At 34.6% G+C, this 20,130-nt stretch overlaps 2 protein-coding genes across 5 annotated transcripts in view; one reads left to right on the forward strand and one right to left on the reverse strand.

The window, feature by feature from the left end:
* Positions 1-3,680, forward strand: part of CSRP2 (cysteine and glycine rich protein 2) — a 30,145-nt gene extending 26,465 nt beyond the window's left edge. For all 3 annotated transcript variants that reach the window (XM_012750349.2, XM_012750352.2, XM_012750353.3), the window contains exons 4-6: positions 1,351-1,480; positions 2,776-2,869; positions 3,366-3,680. In XM_012750349.2, coding sequence (XP_012605803.1) covers positions 1,351-1,480; positions 2,776-2,869; positions 3,366-3,442 — 301 coding nt within the window. In that variant the 3' untranslated portion in view covers positions 3,443-3,680. The remainder of the gene's footprint in view (positions 1-1,350; positions 1,481-2,775; positions 2,870-3,365) is intronic.
* ZDHHC17 (zDHHC palmitoyltransferase 17) overlaps positions 1-20,130 on the reverse strand; it is a 121,873-nt gene that overhangs the window by 25,417 nt on the left and 76,326 nt on the right. The window contains exons 11-17 of one of the 2 annotated variants that reach the window (XM_076007152.1): positions 18,842-18,964; positions 18,003-18,065; positions 13,953-14,046; positions 13,058-13,141; positions 11,655-11,812; positions 10,956-11,050; positions 6,735-6,798 (exon numbers count right to left, since the gene is read on the reverse strand). In XM_076007152.1, coding sequence (XP_075863267.1) covers positions 6,735-6,798; positions 10,956-11,050; positions 11,655-11,812; positions 13,058-13,141; positions 13,953-14,046; positions 18,003-18,065; positions 18,842-18,964 — 681 coding nt within the window. Of the gene's footprint in view, positions 1-6,734; positions 6,799-7,055; positions 9,934-10,955; positions 11,051-11,654; positions 11,813-13,057; positions 13,142-13,952; positions 14,047-18,002; positions 18,066-18,841; positions 18,965-20,130 lie in introns of those variants that run through there. The other variant, XM_076007153.1, reaches the window with a different exon arrangement.

Consider the following 20,130-nt stretch of genomic DNA (forward strand, 5'->3'; position numbering starts at 1 on the left):
CCTAAACTTGTACATCCAAACCTGAACTGCCGATATCCCCCTCAGACTGCTCTACCCACAGTCATGCCCCTCTCAGCAAATGGCAGTTCATCCGATCTCAGTTACTCAGAATAAAATTTTTTGATCATTCTTTCCCACATCTTACAGCCAATCAAGTATAAAAGGATTGGATTCATCAGATCTTTACAGCTGCATTTCAAAACTTATCTAGAAACCTGGTTAGTCCAAGTGAATACAATTTTTCATCTGGTTTATGGCAACAGACTTCTAACTGATCTCCAAGGCTTGTGCTTCTGTCTTTGCCCCCCCCACCCCCGGTCTTCCCTCAATGGGGCAATAGAATGAGCTTGGTCATACCTACATCATAGCACTTCACTTCTCAAAACCTTTAAATGGGTTCCCATTTTCCTCATAGTAAAAGCCAAAGTCTTTGCAAAGGTCTTCAAAGCCCCAGATAATCTAACCCCCCTGCACCGTTACTGGTTGATCTTATCGCTCACTGCTCTCCCTCCCTCCACTACAGCCAGACTCACCTTGGTGATCCCAGAACTGGCAAACATTGTTTTTCCAGCAGGAAGAACTGACACTTACTTGCCACTTGCTGAGTGCTTTGGATAAGCTCAGTTAATTTATATGATTCTAAAATGGCTTTTAAATCTTATTGAAGCCCAGTGGGTATTCTGAAATAGTAGGTATACCTACTTACTGGAATGGAAAAAAATTTCTAAGAGCAAGGAATATGGTTGACCCAGTGTAAATAGTGACGAAAATACCACCCTATCCAGAGAAAAAGTAAACAGATCACATGGTAATAGGCAAATTTTCTGAAATATTTTCTCATAAAGAAAGTAGTTCATTCACATTTTCTTCAAGATATGTTAGGAAATTAAGTAAGCTGTAAAACATGCTTAACTTTCTTATAGACTATGTAAATCAACTGACCTATTTGCAGAATTTTTTAACTGCTAACATTGATTTTTCAGTCTCCTGTGAAGTAAAAAAGCTAGATGTGATTAATAATATAAATCTGGAATAAAAACATGTACTCTGATAGGTTTTTATAAAACTATTGCTTATTGGAGAGGCTAGCACTGGGGATGAAAAGTCTATTTAGACTTAGGGGCCTTTCTTTTTGTACTAATAATGAACTCATAAACTGATTAAAGTAGTAACTGTGGCTGACACCTGAGATTAATTTCTTCTTTATTCTTTCCTCTATACTGGCCTGCAGAGGACTCTGGCCTGAGACAGTACAGTAGCCAAGTCCCGGAGTCCTATTGTTCCTGCCATGTGGACTTGTGAACACCCTGTACAATATTTTGCCTAATTTTTTTTTTCTCTTCTCACAAGTGTTCAACCTCACAGGCCTACAACAAATCCAAACACTTCTAAATTTGCTCAGAAATACGGAGGTGCTGAGAAGTGTTCCAGATGTGGGGATTCCGTATATGCTGCTGAGAAGATAATTGGTGCCGGAAAGGTAAAGTGCTGTTTTGAATTAATAACAGTGAATGACTCCTCTCTGCTCTTTTTCCCTCTAAAGCTCCCATGTCACTCAGGTACTATAAATGCCTTGTATTAAACTTAAACAAATTTCCATCAGAATCATTAATTTTTTGAAACAATACCCTTATTTAGCAAATTATTTTTTTTTTTTTTTTGAGACAGAGTCTCACTTTGTTGCCCAGGCTAGAGTGAGTGCCGTGGCGTCAGCCTCGCTCACAGCAACCTCAATCTTCTGGGTTCAAGCGATCCTCCTGCCTCAGCCTCCCGAGTAGCTGGGACTACAGGCATGTGCCACCATGCCCGGCTAATTTTTTGTATATATATATTTTTAGTTGGTCAATTAATTTCTTTCTATTTTTGGTAGAGATGGGGTCTCGCTCAGGCTGGTTTCGAACTCCTGACCTTGAGCAATCCGCCCGCCTCGACCTCCCAAAGTGCTAGGATTACAGGCGTGAGCCACCGCGCCCGGCCTCAAATTACTTTTATGTATAAAAAGAAACTTGTTTTCATAGGGGCGCTCCTAAACATTTACTTTAAAAGGCCGGGCTATTAAAAAACCTGGAATCTGCCAGTAATTTAGTGCCGTAAAAAAAGCAGTAAACAGAGTCAGGATACCTGATGCTAATTAGGTGCATGGATTTGGAGAAGTTACCACTTAAACCTCTTTAGCTGCAATGTTCTCAACCAGAAAGGAGGCAGTCTTTAAAGGAACAGACTGGGCTTGTGGCAAGGTCTGAGACTGCTCTTAGTGAAATAGTGCCCCCCACTTTTTTGGGGACAGAGTCTCACTTTGTTGCCCAAGCTAGAGTGAGGGCTGTGGCGTTAGCTTAGCTCACAGCAACCTTAAACTCCTGGACCCAAGGGATCCTACTGCCTCAGCCTCCTAAGTAGCTGGGACTACAGGCATGCGCTACCATGCCTGGCTAATTTTTTCTATGTATTTTTAGTTGGCCAATTAATTTCTTTCTATTTTAGTAGAGATGGGGTCTTGCTCTTGCTGGTTTCAAACTCCTGACCCTGAGCTATCCGCCTGCCTCAGCCTCCCAGAGTGCTAAGATTACAGGTGTGAACCACCACGCCCGGCCTGAAATAGCCCTTTTGTAGGTGACCAAGAATGTAGATAGTGAGGAGGGCTAGTTTCTGTCTTCAAGTGGGAATTGAACCATGCTTGCTCTGGGCTTCTCTTCCTGAGCCACTTTTTGCCACACATCTAAATTGTACTTCAGGAAACAGGCTTCTCAAATGTGCTAACACATTTGTCTCTTGTAGCCCTGGCACAAAAACTGTTTTCGATGTGCCAAGTGTGGGAAGAGTCTTGAATCAACAACTCTGACTGAAAAAGAAGGTGAAATCTATTGTAAAGGTAAAATTAATTTCATTTATTGCTATATGAATATCCTACACTGGTTATTGTTTAATGAAACGTCACCAACATAAAAAAAACCAAAGGAGGTGTCACTGGCTATTGGAAAATAAAAGATCCCAAGATGCTTACAGATGACAATGAACTACAGATAATCTTGTTTGAAACTCCCCCACAAATAAGCAAAAACACCAGTTATTTTTCAGCTTCATGTTTTAAGCAAAGCATTATGAGTATATGAAAGTAATGGACAAATATGTAACTGATCTGACTTATAGGCTTGCAACTCAGCTGAACACTATGCAACTAGAATGCTTGGACTTACCTTCAAGGCTTTAAGATATTTGCTACGTGGCACATTTTACATCTTAAATGATTTAAACTCTTTGACATTGCCAGTAGTTTGTTTTTTAATCCATGGGGATTTGTTAGTGGGTCTTAAGCAATGCTAGCAGAGCTTAATGGACTTGTACTGACTCTCCCTTTTCTTTTGTAGGATGCTATGCAAAGAACTTCGGGCCAAAGGGATTTGGCTATGGCCAAGGAGCAGGAGCTCTTGTTCACGCTCAGTAAAGGTGTAAACCCAGAAATAAGCATTACGCACTGAGAATCTCTTCATAATCTAGGCCCAGATAATCTTGTAACACTAAACTACTGTGAAATTCTACCAGCACTAAGTACTGTATATTACCCTGTACTTGGATAGGCTGGCTATCCTGTAGGCAATGAGCACTGTATCCTTTGCTTTATTCACCAGCATTTTCAAGAACCATTTCTTTTACATTTTAAATAAAACTTCAGCTTGAATGTGTGTTCACTGTCTTTTAATTAACCTTTTGGAGGAGCTGGTGTGACTTCAATTAGTAGATAATCATTTGGGCCTCCACTTTGTTAAAGAATCAACCCCCTCACCCAGTGACTCACTAGGTTACTGTCTGCCTAACAGGTGTTGAAAAGGATGTCTCTTTTAGGCTGGCAAGTACGTCCCAAGAGGGAGGGTTAGTAGGCAACAGGCATCTCCATTTCAGCTCCTCAGAGCTGGTGTTCGGCAGTGCAGCATCTCTTTCCTTCCTGCCCCACTATAGTCTGAGTTCCTTTATACCTAAAAATAGTTACAACCACTTACAGACAACTGTAAACTCTCCACTCTAATCTGATAGATGATGATTTACTAAAACCAGGAAACTGGGGTGTTTTCACATATTTCAATTCTGCCTGAGTAGCAAAGATGCTACATTGTCCGGGCACATTCAGCTGGCTCTGGTAGAAAAGGAGCATTAGACTATATATGGTATGGTTTCATTATTCCCCAGAAGCTTTAGTTCTTTACCAAGATATTCAATCTTTTCCCCCCACAAGGGTAAGGTGTGAAGTTGGCCTGTAACATATTAGTAAAATTGAACCAGCCCAGTCTGTAAACACATCTTAATATTTTCCAAGGTCCACTTTAACATACTATATTGCTTATTTTGAAAAGCTTAAAGAAGGTATGGTATGGCATCAAAAAAATAAACCAAAACATAATGGGAATAAGTTGAATGAGGATGTACTGGGTGGTTATTTTATATCTTAGCCTTGAGCAACTTTAGGTGTTTTATAAGGCACACCAGTTCCATCGTAGGAGGAAATTTTGGTTCAGCAGTCTAGGAAATAGTTAACTGGCAATAAAAGGGGTTGAATTGAAGGAGATGAGTTATGGAATAATTTCTGGTTCTATATGTGGTAGTTTTAAAACATGTCCACGACTTCTTTGACATTATCTTAGTGACTCATTTTTAACCAAGAGAGTATGATGGACAAGGCTAGGTTAGAAGAGACAATACAGCTTTTGCCTCTTTCTCTTGGGATGCTCACACTTGGAGTTCAGTCACCATGTTTTAAGGAAGCCCTGACTACATGGGGAAGCCATATCTACAAACAAAAATGCTTTAAGCCATCAAATTTTGGAGTAGTTTGTTAGGCAGCAAGAGATAACCAGAATGAGAAACAATGGGAAATACAGTAAAGTGTTCCTTACAAAAAGCCTACATTTCCCATACCTACCATGTTTCCCAAACTGCAAGATGGTTGCTAGTAGAACTGGAATTGGAGTTGCCAGTAGATATTCCAGAGAGGAAAAATAGTAACAGTGAAGTTGCCAGGTGCTTGGTAATTTGAGATTTCTGTCTGGTAAAATAAAACAAGATAGATAACCATTCATATTTAAAATCATTCTTGATTAAATTGGGAGTGATGGCAGAACAGCTACTCCAAAACTATAAAATTAGTTTCCAGCTGTTCTAGGAGTAGAAAAAGGAATTTGGCTTTAGGCCACACTCTTCTAGGAGGATTCACTTTGATCATTTGGATGTAAGTAAGGTAGCACCAAGTAATCCAAATGCACTATTAAAGTGCTGCATGTTCAATATATATATTTTTACTTTAAAAACTATCCATCTGATGAATTTTCAGCCCCTTATGTTGGTTTAGTATATTTTTATGGAAGACTACTGTCAACTCTAGTTCCAAAAAATCTTCCTGATCAAATAAGTTTATGGAGTGTTACAGATTTTATGTATATATAAAATACACACATGTATGTATATATGTGTATGTATCCCTGTAGAATAACAGTGCATACTAGCATATTGAAGGCCTTGAGATCCGTAGTTGAAAAGTCAATGTTAACTTGAAGAGAGCCTTACACTGAATTAGTTGTCCATGGCAACACTGACATCTAGGGAAATGGAGGTCTGGACCTGTGGTTCTCAAAACTGTTTGATCTCAGGACCCTTTTACATTCTTAAATTATTGAGGATTCCAAAGAGCTTTTGTTTATGACAGTCGTATTAATATCTATCAATATTTTCCACATTGGAAATTAAAACAGTTTTTAAAATTTAATTCACACTTCTACTTACAGCCAAGATGGAGTCACTGGAAACAGACAAAGTATGTGATAAGATGTTCAGGACTCTGGCCATCAGGCCAGAAAGACCAGTTATGGGGAAAAATGAGATCATTCTTGACCATTACCAAAGTTTACTGCCTTGAGAATTTCCAGGCTACTACTGTACAAAAGGGAGAACACAGGTGGAGCTGGAAGCCACCTTGAGTTGAGGAGACAGAGCTGAAGAGTCCAGGGTGACCAAGGTGCCAAAAGTTTAGCAGGACTAGAGAGAGCCGCACAGGGAGAACTCTAGGATTATGCAGAGCACTACCCTACCATGATAGTTTTTAGCTGAGTTCTGGTAGAACATGCATGTTAGGTGACTACCCAAGGCCAGGGAAAGAATCAGGGAACAAAAGGCTCAGAGGGAACAACTGTCCCTGTACTCACACTGGGTGGGAAAAGCCTGTTCCCACCAGTGAGACTGGGAATCATGACTTCCAATTATCTCCATAAACTCGTAAAAGCACACATCCATCCATATTATAGGTAAGATCCACCAATCAGGCAAGGACTGAGAGAGACAGATAAGTAGACAACAAAGAAGAGGAAAGTACTTGACTGGAATGAAAACTGACAGCTTGCTTTATTTTATACAGTTGTTCAAAATACTGTTACCTGAGCTCTAGACTGCTCTTGAGGCATTTTTCAATATCACAAAATAATTATAAATGGAGTATTGATCCAATCTGAAAATATTCTTGTTTAATACCACTGGGTTCTCAAACCATAAACAGACATGTAAACAACAGGAAAGGGCTCCTTCATATTTTTTCCTTTTTAAATTCCCAAATAAAGTTCTCTTTGCAATCTAAAGGTCCCTGGTATTAAAAAAAAAAAAGAAAAAAAAAAGTTCTCTTTGCCATGAATATTAGATCAATGTTTGGTAGATTTCATTTTGCAGTATTTTATTATAGTATCATTAGACATACTTACATTTAAAACTTGGAGATTTATATAGTCCCTGAGGATCCTAATTAACTCCATGGAATCCAAAATTCTTAAAGAAAAATGTATTTTTTTTATTTAAAAAAAACATTAATTACACACACACATGCATACACACAGTATTAGAAATTTTTTTAAGTATACTAACACCACCTTTTACATTTGTAAATTCCTACAGTCTTACACCATTTGACTCCTTGTTGACCAGGATATAAATATATAGAATAATCTTTTCATACCATAGTTACCATTATCATGGTTTCATCAATTTCCTGAATGAACTGAATGAAATCATAAACAAGTACACACTTAAGAGTCAGTATTTATTCTGATTAATATTTTACAAAATTTGACAGATTTAATTTATGTAAGGAGAGCTAATTTATTAAACACTTTACAGGTTTTTCTTTCACAGAGTAACACAGTAAGTAGCAAAATAATACTTGGCACAGTTATAAATAAAGAAAATATAAAATAAAAATATCCATAGCTTAAGTATAATGATGCTGTTTTATGCCTATTAATATTTCAAATAAACTCCTGGAAACAAAAATATTAACAAAAACTCCAAAGAAGTAATTCATGTTCAGAGCTGAGAATTAAGTTCCTATTTGCTAAAAATATCCAATTAAGCTGATATGAACTATTCCCAAAAGGTTCACCATCATATACAACTTTAGAACTGGGTTTAATTAGTTGGTTCTACACGCAGGACCTACCGAATAATTAAACAGACGGCACACTGCTGCATAGCTGGCTCCTAGCCATCCAACCATTTCTGAGTTATAGATTTCACTGGTACTATGAGATGGTTACTCCTGATGCATTCACATTGCTAATATTTTCCATGTAATTTCTAGAGGTTTTTGTCTATGTAACTGAAAGACATTTCTTTTGAACTGAAAAGAATATTGTACCACAAAGAAAGAGCATGGTGACAACATTCTTATCCAAACTCTGAAAAAACCACCATAGTCTTCAACTGTAGGTAAAAATGTATTCGATAAAAATTGCAACTGAGTCTTCATGTGAAGTGGCTCAAAATACAAAATTAAAACAAATTCTAACATTGTATAAATAACTTTGAATTTAAAAATTATCTAAAATTTCCCCCAATTAGTAGTCAAAACTAGCAGAAACATTTGTAAAGTTAACCAATTTTTACATTCTATGACAAAATGGCACAATGCTATTGCCACCCCACACCCATCTCTTCCCTTTTCAAAAATAAAGCACATATGCCAATTTTCTAATATTAAAACACTCACATACACTAAGGGTAATCTTTTTGATGTGTGACTTATGGTCAAATAAACTACTATATAAAAATGGTACTTGGAAATACTGAATGTCAACTATATACATTTTCACTGCTCCTCTTACTAAGGCAAGGGGCGAGTATACCACTAGATTGCTTTAATACCTGTAATCTGCATTTTACAGAGAATACTAATTTTACCAAGCATCAGACATGCAGTGAACTTGCAGGGTATAATGCCTATTAACAGCAATTTTGAACATCACTAGAAGCTCATTAGTTATCTCCCTTTTCTTTTTGGTTGGATAAAATGAAATGAGCAGCTTTAAAAACACTAATACATACAGACACAAAGAGAAAACTATTTGATAAATTATTTATATACAGATACACATTCTTTACACTGGTCGAGGATCTGTCATCAGTCTGACCACACTCCCTTCCCCTCTCCCACCCCATTCCCTCTCACAGGTTTCCCACAGGTTGCTCGAACCACAGTATGCTACAGCACTTAAGATGACTAAACCAAATCTCGCTCTGTAAACAATAGTTATGGAAGCAGTGACTACTTCACCATGAAGGTATGGAAATGCTGCAACAAAAATTGATCAGTGCATCACATTTAACAGTAAGAAAATCTTTCTGAAATTGTTTCAGAAAGAATTAACAAATTTCAAAACATATTCAATAATGGGAAAATGGAAATAATCTTGGGGATTAAATTCTACTTTCTGATAGGTCATTTTTTTTGGAAACCAGAATATACCATTAGCATTTCTTTTATTCACATATGCTATGTACAGAGATCATGCTACCTCTTTATGTAAACTCCATTATTTTGTCTATAATTTATTTTGCAGCTCAGAATTTCAAAAGAAGTATATCCATTTATCTATATTACTGAGAATTTTGCATTATTTGTTCTGCCTTTTCTTGAAAATATCACCTCAACTCTTTTAAAAATTGGACCACTTGAACATCAAATTAAATTCTAATTTATTCTTCACTGGAAGTATCTGCTAGTATACATTCTATGTGGTGTATCATGCACTTAGTAGGGCTTTTAAATTTGAACAAAATAATGTAACTTACTATACTCATGCAAGTGCTTCATTATCAGACCATAAAACCTCAGAACAAGGTTATTACAAATTATTTCACTGAACTAGAAATATATCAGCACTGCAACAGCTGATAGAAACAAAATATTGTTAGCACATTTTATTGTGAACGTTATTTTCTCGTGCCTTTGAAGACATATTACAGTAGACCTCTAATAAAACCACATGATTTTCATCACAGTATTTACATGTACATTCTAAAATGTACATAATACTAGTCAATCAACGTAAGACAATTCTCCTGGAATTAGATGCAAAACTTTTAGTAGACTGCATCATAAAATTTAGCCATTTACTGTAAATTTAGTTTTAGCTAAAACTGAACATTTCTGGTCAGTATATCACTTCTGTCAAAAAAATAAGTTCACCCTTTTTTCGTGAAAAGTACTATGAGAACAAAACGAAAAAGTTGAGTATGTTGTGAATTTCCACATTAAGAACCATTAAAATTCTCTTTACGATCTTTATTCTTCCCAGAAATGGCAGTGTGTTCTGTCCATGTTTACTTTTGTTAATAAAAGTGTTGAAAAAAAGACTGTAAAATTCACTGTTAGCCCTACACATAGCATGCTCTTGTTCAAAGGATGTGGATTCGAGTGTGAGAGAGACACGGACAGACACAATTTTCAGGCACCACTCAGCAATATGCTTCATAGGATAAAGATGTTGCTACACAAGTTGGTACCCAGATCCTGATATTTGGTCATATTCTATCGTATACTGCCTGGTCCAGTCCACGATAACAGGACGAAAGAGGCCACAGCATCGAAATTCAAAGAAGTCTATAATATTCCTTACACATCCGTGGCTAAAAGCATCCCCCCAAAAAGAACAAAAAGAAAAAAAGTCAATTAGTACAAATGACTTAATACATGAGTTCAATATAATTTTGGTGTTAAAAATAACTTTTTCTAAACTTAAAAATGCAAGAAAGAACCAATTTGTAACTCTTCAAAATACATATGAATTCGTTTTTCTCCACTTCTCTGCCAACACTGATTTCTCCTTCTTTCTTTTGCTAACTTAAAGGGCTATACAACTATATTTTAAAGTTATTCAAATTTGCATTTACTTCATTCCTATGCCATATGGAGTTTTTGTTAAAAATCTTCCTTGTTTGGTGGCTCTTTGGCAAGAAGACAAACTACCTCCAAAATTGGAAAAGAAAGTAAAAGAAAAAATAATTATAAATAGCATGAATTTGGCAGTGGACCCTTGAGTAACAATTTAAAAAAAGAAATGTCATGGAAAAGTTCAGGAAATTTTAGGACTTGAATAACACCTTTGGAAAAGCAGTCAGTTTTACCTCTGATATAATTATTGTACCTATGGAAGAATTCTCAAAACTGCCCAACTGACTCCCTTTTGTTTTTATTTAAAAGATTTGCTTCCTTTCTGAAAGTATACAATAATTAATATTATCACAAAAGCTTAAGGGTTGATAGTGGCCTGAGTAAAACTCAAAGTGTTAAACATTTCACGTGATTAGGACTCTACTGTTTCTAAGCACCAGACTGAATCCAAATTTAAAATTCAAAAGAAAATATATACATATATAAAGAGATATCAAAAATATATACATTAATATGAATTGTTATGTTATCATATTGAGCTAACCAATGCTACTTCTGCAGAAATCTTAAATTCAATAGTATTTAAAAGCTATTTTACATACAGCTAAGTAAAAGAAATAGCCTCCATTTCATATCCTACTGCGTTACCCACAGACAACATTTCTCTTTGATGTATTCACAGAGCAATTACTGAGTCTAGTTAGTAAGGTAATTTGCATGACAAGGGAAAATACTAGAGTTATAAATATGTACATACTTGAATGGGCTTTCAATAGATGTCGTTGTGACTTTAAAGTGCTTGTATCTTCTGGCATTCATTCTTTCGTTTGTAGTAATACCTAAACATGATATCTGAGAAGAAAAAGTAAACCATTACTTGCTCTGAATATTTAATGTAAAAACAAGTTAATTCTCAAGAGGACTAGGATGGAGAAAAAAATAATAAAGTCTGTTTTTGGTTTTCCATCAGATCATCAAGCTAGTTATACGGTATCATTTTGACTTTGTGAAAAGTAGCCAGTTCCATGGGAAAAATGTTTGAAAACAGGTAACTTAGCATAATGCAGGTGGACAGATAGATGCTACAACCACAGACAACTTCTCCATCAGCCTCTTTTAGAATGATCTTTTAAAATATCCTTACTTTTTAAAAAAATGAACACAAAGTTGATGACATTATCAATCTAAGCTCACACATATCCATTTGGATGTATTTGACTCAGGAATGACACAAATAACAATTTTTGTTGAGAGAAGTACTGAAAATCAAAAGTCGCTAATATGAGAAGGAGTAGAAGAGGGCAACAGAAAGGAAAAGTAAATTGAAAAATAAAATTAATCCTTGAAAAGCAGGAATTTAGGAAGAGAATACATTATCATCTTTTAAGCAAGGAGGGAATTTTTAAAAGAGTTTTCAGTTAGTACACTAAAGAAGAAATAATGCACTTGAACATACCTGGTACATCTGACACATGAGCAATACAGCCACCCACATGAAATGAAAAACACTGTTCAGAAACATCCAAAACATCCAAGGAGAACATGTGGCAATTTGAGTAATATATGTCCAAAATCCATCCTTGGTGTAAGTGGTCTCACAGTGCAGACCCCAGTCTAAAACCAGAAGTATTCACATTTACTCAATATCACCCAAGTACCTCAAACGGGCATTTGTACTGGCATCACTTAGAAAATATAATCTTTAACAGTCTAGATATAATTGATGACATTTAATAGCAAATGATTTTATGCTCTTAAATAACCCCACATGTATTAGTGAAAAAACATAACAAAGAAATGGAAAAGCAGTAGCCAATCTTTAAAAATATTACTGTATCTTAAGAATAAATGGTAATATTCGGTATTGCAGACACACAATATTTTTTTTTAATCTTCCTTATACAAAGATGAGATATATATATAAGTGAGATTTTTGGGGGGGAGTGGGAGGCATATAACATAACAGAATCACCTTGCTGAGGTGAGTTTTCTCTAATACAAAATCTCCTGCTCTTTGAAAGCTGCTGCCATAAAGTAGTACTGTTATTGGCAAGAAACTATTCTCTCTCAGGTGTGTTGGGTCACAAATTAGGCCAAGCTCTGTGACCAAATCTTTCTATTTATCTCTATTTTAAGATGTAGCCTCCTTTCATTCTTAGGGCAGTAACACTGATTATTTTTAATATCTGTGAGGGTAGGAGGACCAGGAAATCATCTTTCCAATATTTCTTTTTAAACTAGGATCTAATATGCTTAGCACCACAATTCCCTGAAGCATTGTAACTACTACCTTCATTTAAACTCTTTCCAGATTGTGTTCTTAATGCAACAGAAACTCATCATTTCTTCTAAGGTACTAAATTCACATGACTGAATTAAGGACATCTTATCCTTAAAAAGGTAACTTCTGATACATACTAATATTCTCAAATAGGCAATAATTATACCTTACTTTTCAAATATTTCACATCTGTGCAAACTTAAAGTATATTTTCCCAACTGTTTGGAAAGAAACAACTAGCACAACCACTTAATCTATAAACTCCTAGAGTAAAATAAGCACGTGATGTGAAAAATGTCAATGTATTTTACTCAGAAGCTTTTCAAAGCCTATTAAACCAACATATTTTTCAAAGGACACAAGTATTAAAAGGTGGTCAACTGATAATAACTGTTTGCTTATACTAAATGTTGAACATATTTGATGGATGTTTTTTCCTTTGTGCTTCATAAGGTGTCCCAAATCATAATTTTTAGTTAAAAGACTGTTGTCATTATCATAATTTGTTAATATGGTAAGTATAATCTTGGTATGCAAACATTTATGTTTTAATAAGGCAAAAAACAAATTGTACTCACAAGAAATACAACCGTAAATCATCCAGCAGATCATAAAAAGCAAGAAGAATAGGTAGCCCATAAAGTATCTATGGTTGCCTGCACCTAAACAACATAGAAGCAATATTTTTTTAGCTAAGAAAAAATAACTGGTAATACATCTTTGAGGAGGATGTCATGAAAGGTGTGATCACATACATAATTATTTTATAAAATGGTTTTCAAGAAAATATTTTAATAAGAATGCTTATAATTACAAAGATGTGATGACTGTAAAGATGTTCATTCTGAAGGTAAAGGAGTCTCAAAAAAATAAAGAAATCACACTTCTGATCTTTAATCCTATTCTTTGCTTTGTGAGGTTTAAACCCCACTTTATCTTTCTTTTTGTAAACTTTATAATTCAACTTTTCAAAGGCTTCTCCTGAACAGTAACACAATCTTTGTAATGTTTCCCCTGTCACCTCTTAAAATTTCCAGGGCCATCTCTCAGAGCACTTAGTTACTACACCATTCTTAAACACCGAGGTGTGTACAATTCTTATCTGTCATTCCTCTGTGTCTCTGTACATACATTATGTCAAATATTATTGCCTTACTTTCTCTAGTTTAATTAAAAATCAGTATTATTTGCCTCCTATCAATTTCATTGTTACCCAAAGGAGAAAGAAGGGAAGAGTACGCACCAAGAGAATTGATAGAGAAATGATATCAATCTTCTCCAGACACTGGTTTTATAACATTCCACACCCCTCCCCACCACCCAGCTAAATTGCTGTTTTGTCAACCAGAAGATAATTGGGGGAATGAGAGGTGCAGGAATAAAGTTTCTATTATCAATTTAATATTGTACTTTATCAGTTACCTAAAGTAACTTAAGTGAATGATACACTTAGAAATTTCTAACATAACTTACCTACACAATTACCCACCCATGGGCAATGATGGTCAAATTTCGCTATACAGCGGTTGCACACACCACAATGTTTGGACCTTACTGGTTTCCGTATCTGTTAATAGGCATGTTAAAGGATTATGAAAGACATTATACTAAGAAAAGCCAAACATTTATTTTCTAAAAATATAATTATTAAAAAAATCTGTATTTTTAAAACATTATATCAAGGTTTCCAAACGAATAAATTCAAACAAAAATCACTATTGTTTTGTTTAATGAAATTCAACTGCAACCACAAAGACTAAAAGGATAAGCCTATTCCAGAATATAAACTTTTAATATATATATATATTAAATTTTATTTTAGCATATTACAGGAGTACAAATGTTTAGGTTACATATATTGCCTTTGCCCTAATCGAGTCAGAGTTTCAAGCGTGTCCATCCCCCAGACGGTGCACACTGCACCCATTAGGTGTGAATATATCCATTCCCTCTCCCCCTTCTAAAATACATACTCTTAAGAATGGAAGAGAACCATCAATTTACAAAAATAACTAAGAATTAAAAACAAATTTGGCATTATGATGAATGATAAATTTACATCCCCCAAATTTCTGAATAATAAAAACATACCACTTTCCAGGCTTCTAAATTATGTCTCATTATTAATGATTAATGGTCATGATACTGGTTGCTATTTAATAAAACTGTTCCTTATTAAAAGGAAGATCATCTTAGAAGTGAATTAAAAAAGCTTTTAAAATTAAAAATCATTAATAAAATATGTTAATAAAATAATTTTTACCCAAATTAACAATGCCAGCACGAAACAGTAAGGGTATACATTTCTCTTTATTATAATAATAAAGTGCATCTCAAGATCTCAGATTAAGCATTTTCCCTGCTGAAATGCATGACCATATCTAAGAAAGTAGAACATGCTTAAGAGGTTTAGATAGTCACTATTTCTTGCAGAAAAAACAAAATCCATTAATCAGCTCTTGATAGGCAATAAAGAATTCATATTTATGATGCCTCTTTTAAGTGTTTTGTAATGTTTTTTACCCCACATTACTCTAAATCAGCCAAGTGAATACAAGAACTCATTGGTGATCCTCGAAGGGCTGGCAGTCCCAATGATGGGTATATGATAAGAGTTAGAGTTGTTAACTAATGCCAGAAACAAAATTTATAATATCCTTCATTGGTGTTTCAACAAAAGCACTGCCATTTCCTTATTACTATGCACAAGGTTATACACTATTTTTTGAGGGACCAGGTAAAAGGCATAGGTGGACTGTGCCGTTCTTATATTTACAAAATGATCTGTGGACCAAAGAGAAGGGGACTATTCATCACTACAGATGTGAGAGTAAATCTACTAAGGGGAATGCAGTTGGATATATCAAGCAACTTCTACCCTCACTTCCAACCCTCAATTATGTTTTCCCTTTGGGCAAGACTAGTTGAAAAGCTGTACAACAGACTGATGGGTTAAGCAGTGATATGGTCAGAAGGTTACTGAACATAACAGTCCCCTTGTCTGACTTACAAAGTAATTCATTTTTAGAGAACTCTGATCTACATATGTCTGTTTATCAAAGTGAAGCATTCTCATATAAATAAAACTACTTGTCAATTTGAATCATTTTATAATAGGATATGTTCTTTATTTTATAACAAGGAATTATCTAAAGTACATGGCTTAAAATAACATAATATATAATAAAATAGTTACACTATGATGACAAAAATAGTCTTGTTTTTGCCATCAGATATTTACTTAACAATGAAACTGCTATCTCTATTGAATGACGATATAATTTGTTTGCCATATGGGAAGTATATCAGCATTGCATACTTGACTTAGTGGAACAGAATATTATTTTCACAGAACAGCAGTGTACCAAAACAATCTAGATGATAAGCAAAGAATGTCCATCTTATAGATTACCCAATATAAAGCAGAGAAACAAAAACCTTTTTAAATAATGCCTGAACATGTGAAAGAATCTAGTCAGTATTCTAAAGTTGCTATCCAAAGTAAAGCAGCATATATTTTGAGTATTCAAAATCGTAACTAGAACCTGGCTGTAACCTGCTTCTTCAATTGTAAAATGAAAGTTTACTAAATGTGAGCTAAGCTTCCTTTTTTGACTCTTTTGGTTCTATATTTTCAAGCCTAAAATAAATTTGGATATGGCCTAAAAAAACCAAATCGTAAACTGGTCAAAGAACATTAAGTGAAATAACTTAAAAAGAATCTGTAGAACCAGAATTCTATCTCAAAACTCATTCCATAACCCTGAACCAATTAATCAAATGTTAAGGCATCAGTTTACTTGGAATGTATAATTTAAAGTTATGAAAAAGCATTTGGTTTCACGTATGATTTGTGGATATCTCAATTTTCATGTAGAAAAACACAACTTAACCACTGTGGCAGCCTATAAATTATTCACAAATACTAACTATAGGCCAGGCGCGGTGGCTCATGCCTGTAATCTTAGCTCTCTGGGAGACCAAGGCGGGAGGATCGCTCAAGGTCAGGAGTTCAAAACCAGCCCAAGCAAAAGCGAGACCCCGTCTCTAGTAACCCTTTGCACTCGGATGTCGAGTGTGACTCGACACAGTTAGCAAAAATTATAGAGATTAAAATTACTCTTTGAATGTGTCAATAATTTGAAATATTAAAAAATCCAAATAACTAAGTTTGTATGAAAAGAAACTCCAGTTTTTTATTCTACTGCCGCGCTTTGTAAAATCTGGGGTATTTAAAAACTTAAATCCCTAGTAGAATAAAGGAATCGAGAAAAAAGCAAGTGAGTGCAAAGGGCTAAAAATAGAAAGAAATTAAATGGCCAACTACAAATATATAGAAAAATTAGCATGTGGTGGCACATGCCTGTAGTCCCAGCGGGAGGCTGAGACAGAAGGATCGCTTGAGGCCAGGAATTTGAGGTTGCTGTGAGCTAGGCTGACGTCACGGCACCCTAGCCCAGGCAACAGAGAGAGAGACTGTCTCAAAAAAAAAAAAATATACTAACTATAAATGCTAAGCAGTGGGCCAGGCGTGGTGGCTCACACCTGTAGTCCTAGCACTCTGGGAGGCTGAGGTGGGAGGATCACTCAAGAGCAGGAGTTCGAAACCAGCCTTACTTAGTAAAAGTGAGTCCCCATCTCCACTAAAAATAGAAATTAATTGGCCAACTAAAAATATATAGAGAAAATTAGGTATGGTGGCACATGTCTGTAGTCCCAGCTACTCGGGAGGCTGAGGCAGAAGGACTGCTTGAGCCCAGGAGGTTGAGGTTGCTGTGAGCTAGGTTGACATCACGGCACTCTAGCTGGGGCAACAGAATGAGACTCTGTCTCAAAAAAAAAAAAAAAAAAGCTAAGCAGAAAATAACTAAAACAGTATTCTATAGAAAACTGATATCTATAATAAAATAAACAATGTCAATATTACTATACCTGACTCCATAAATAAATACTACTTAATTTCATATATCTCTTTCCCTACAGACCTGGTTGAAGGTGACCACTTTTAAAATAATAAAATAGTGTTCAAAGTTGCATAAACACTCTAATACAGACAAAAACTACTCAAACTGAACTTGTCTAGAGGCCATGTTGTCTTAAAAGTTATTAATATTTAATGGATTTTCTCACCGTGACTTTTAAATACGAGAACACATTTTCTCAAAATGTAGTTAAGAAAACAACCTCACAGGGAATCATAGTAAACCTTTGATTTTAAATATTTTATTACTTAGTTTCTACTTTATTGAGCTACATTTTAAGAGAAAAAGAATGAGAATGAATATGAATAAATGGTACCTCTGAGAAATGTAATCAAGGTCTACCATCAGGAGAATAAACACATTGGGAGGGAGATATCTTTTGACCATCTTTCCTCTTGTACCATTCTAAATGGTACTTTTTAGGGGAGATGAAAATGTGTGTTTAGCAAAAGAAATTCTTCTCCTTGTTCCCCATCCCCTCAAAGCTTTGCCACTGTCAAGAGGAAAAGGAGGGAGGAAAGAACAAAAAAGAAAATACTACCAAGCAGGTACTGCAGAATATACTGAGGTCCAGACTTCCTGTCTCTGCAAGTTCAACTATTGTCTGTGAATTAAAAAAATAGTCATTTTATTCAAAACTGAACAAAGCTCACCAACTTTTACCATCACTATGAATCAATAAGCAGGATGTTCATCTTCAATGTACCCATGTTTTCAGCTCAAAAGAAATAAAATCTTTTGTCCATTTGCTTCTGCTATTTTATTACAGTACAAATACTGAAGAACATAAGGATAGCAATCTCTGTGCAACTCAGAAAGGGGGGATTAGACCGTAAGAATTTGCCATTGTCTTAGTTTACTATGGACAAGAAAAATTCAAGATTTGTTGTGTTTAGAGACTAAATAAAACAGCTCTTAAAATAATCTAAAATGCCTCCAGTCTAATTCTCTAAATGTACGATATTCTTTAGATTATAAATTTGGTTTCCTAAGTACCTAAGTACAGAAAAGGGGTGCCCTGGATCATATATATAAATATTTAGTTACTGGAATTGTATACTGGCCTTCTAGTTTATACGGCTGTTCAACAAATATCTACTAAATGTATACTATTTCCTGGGGATTTTCAGAGACTCCTCAAAGCAATCACAGTACCCTTATAAGGGAGAGAAACATGAAATTATTAAATATCATGAAAGTGTGAGGACAGGCTTCTCAAGAGCACTAAGGGTAAGCACCAAATAAAATATACATAATCTCAATTTAGTTTAAAACTTCTTTATATTCTAAAAGACAGTTTCTTCTAATATCTGCTTTAAATTCTATAAATACTGATAATTTGACAGCCAAACACATGTGACTTAGATTATATTCTGCTACCTTTTTCTTTTGTTCTTCTGTAGCTTTAATAATCCCTGGATCTGATTTCCAAGATTTTCCAAAATTGTAGAAAAGTGCAACACTATTGGCAAGAAATGGAAGATGGATAAATAAAAAGTTGAGATGTGCCTGAAGTTAAGGAATCTAAAGAAGCAATGATAAATGAATTACTATTATATATAAAGTTATAATCTATAAAATTATACCACAAAAGAAAATACCTACCAATCAAAAATATATAAGCTGTTTTTCATCAAAATATTTTCTCATGTTTATAACTAAATGTAAAAATGATGTGACTTCTTTATAAATTTTACATCAAGTACACTGATCTGACATTTTAAAAGTCAGTGAATATAGTAAAAATTCAGTGAGTACTATATTTTTAAATGACTAATATTTCTTTTGACAAAAATAAAGGGATTTCTCATGTTCAAAGTTATTAACATATACTTTATGTATATGCATTAAAATCTTTATATATCTACCAGTGATAAAAAGATTGCTTTTAACTATAAGGAAGTAGAAAAATTCTCTCCTTTGCCCTTTTTAAACACACAGAAGTTGTCCTTAATTTCAAAAAAGGTATTTATAAACTTGCTTAAAACAGAAATAGTTTCTATGTTCACTTTTTTCTATCACATAAAAATATAAGAAATGTACTCAGCATTTATAAATTTAAGTGAATAATCAAAAACTATTTTAAATAACACTGAAAAATAAAGCAATATTGCTAGAACAATACATTTCTGAGACATCAAACAGCTGATACACTCAAAGACCATTCTGAAGACTTTATACGGATCCAAATATTATACAAGAATTTCACAAGATTTTTGACATTATCATGTATATACACTTTTTACATTTCTCATGAAGGACTGATAGAAAAAGAACTGCTTTTTAATTAAATAATCCTATATTTGATTGATAAATACCAAACCACCAAATAACCAACTAAAATACAGGGGAAACAAATGAAGAAGAAAAAGAATTAGTTTTTATCATCAGCCATATTCAAAAGTGATTTATTTCTCTTTTGCTTTTTTCTTCTGTCTCCTATCTTCCCCAACTTTTACCATCTGTATTCTATAAAATGTACTGGTACAGCCACCAGAGAGCAAGAATTCAAATTTTTAGCTGTTCTAACTCCAGCTCTTGAGAAAAAGGTGTGCAAAAGAATGCTGAACCCTGGTATTATTCAGAAGCAGTACCTTTATTTATCACAACAGTTTCAAAAAGGTTCTAACATGTAAATAAATAGGTCAGGCTCTTAGAACTTGGATTAA

Source organism: Microcebus murinus, chromosome 10, assembly GCF_040939455.1.
Source record: "Microcebus murinus isolate Inina chromosome 10, M.murinus_Inina_mat1.0, whole genome shotgun sequence".
NCBI lineage: Eukaryota > Metazoa > Chordata > Mammalia > Primates > Cheirogaleidae > Microcebus > Microcebus murinus.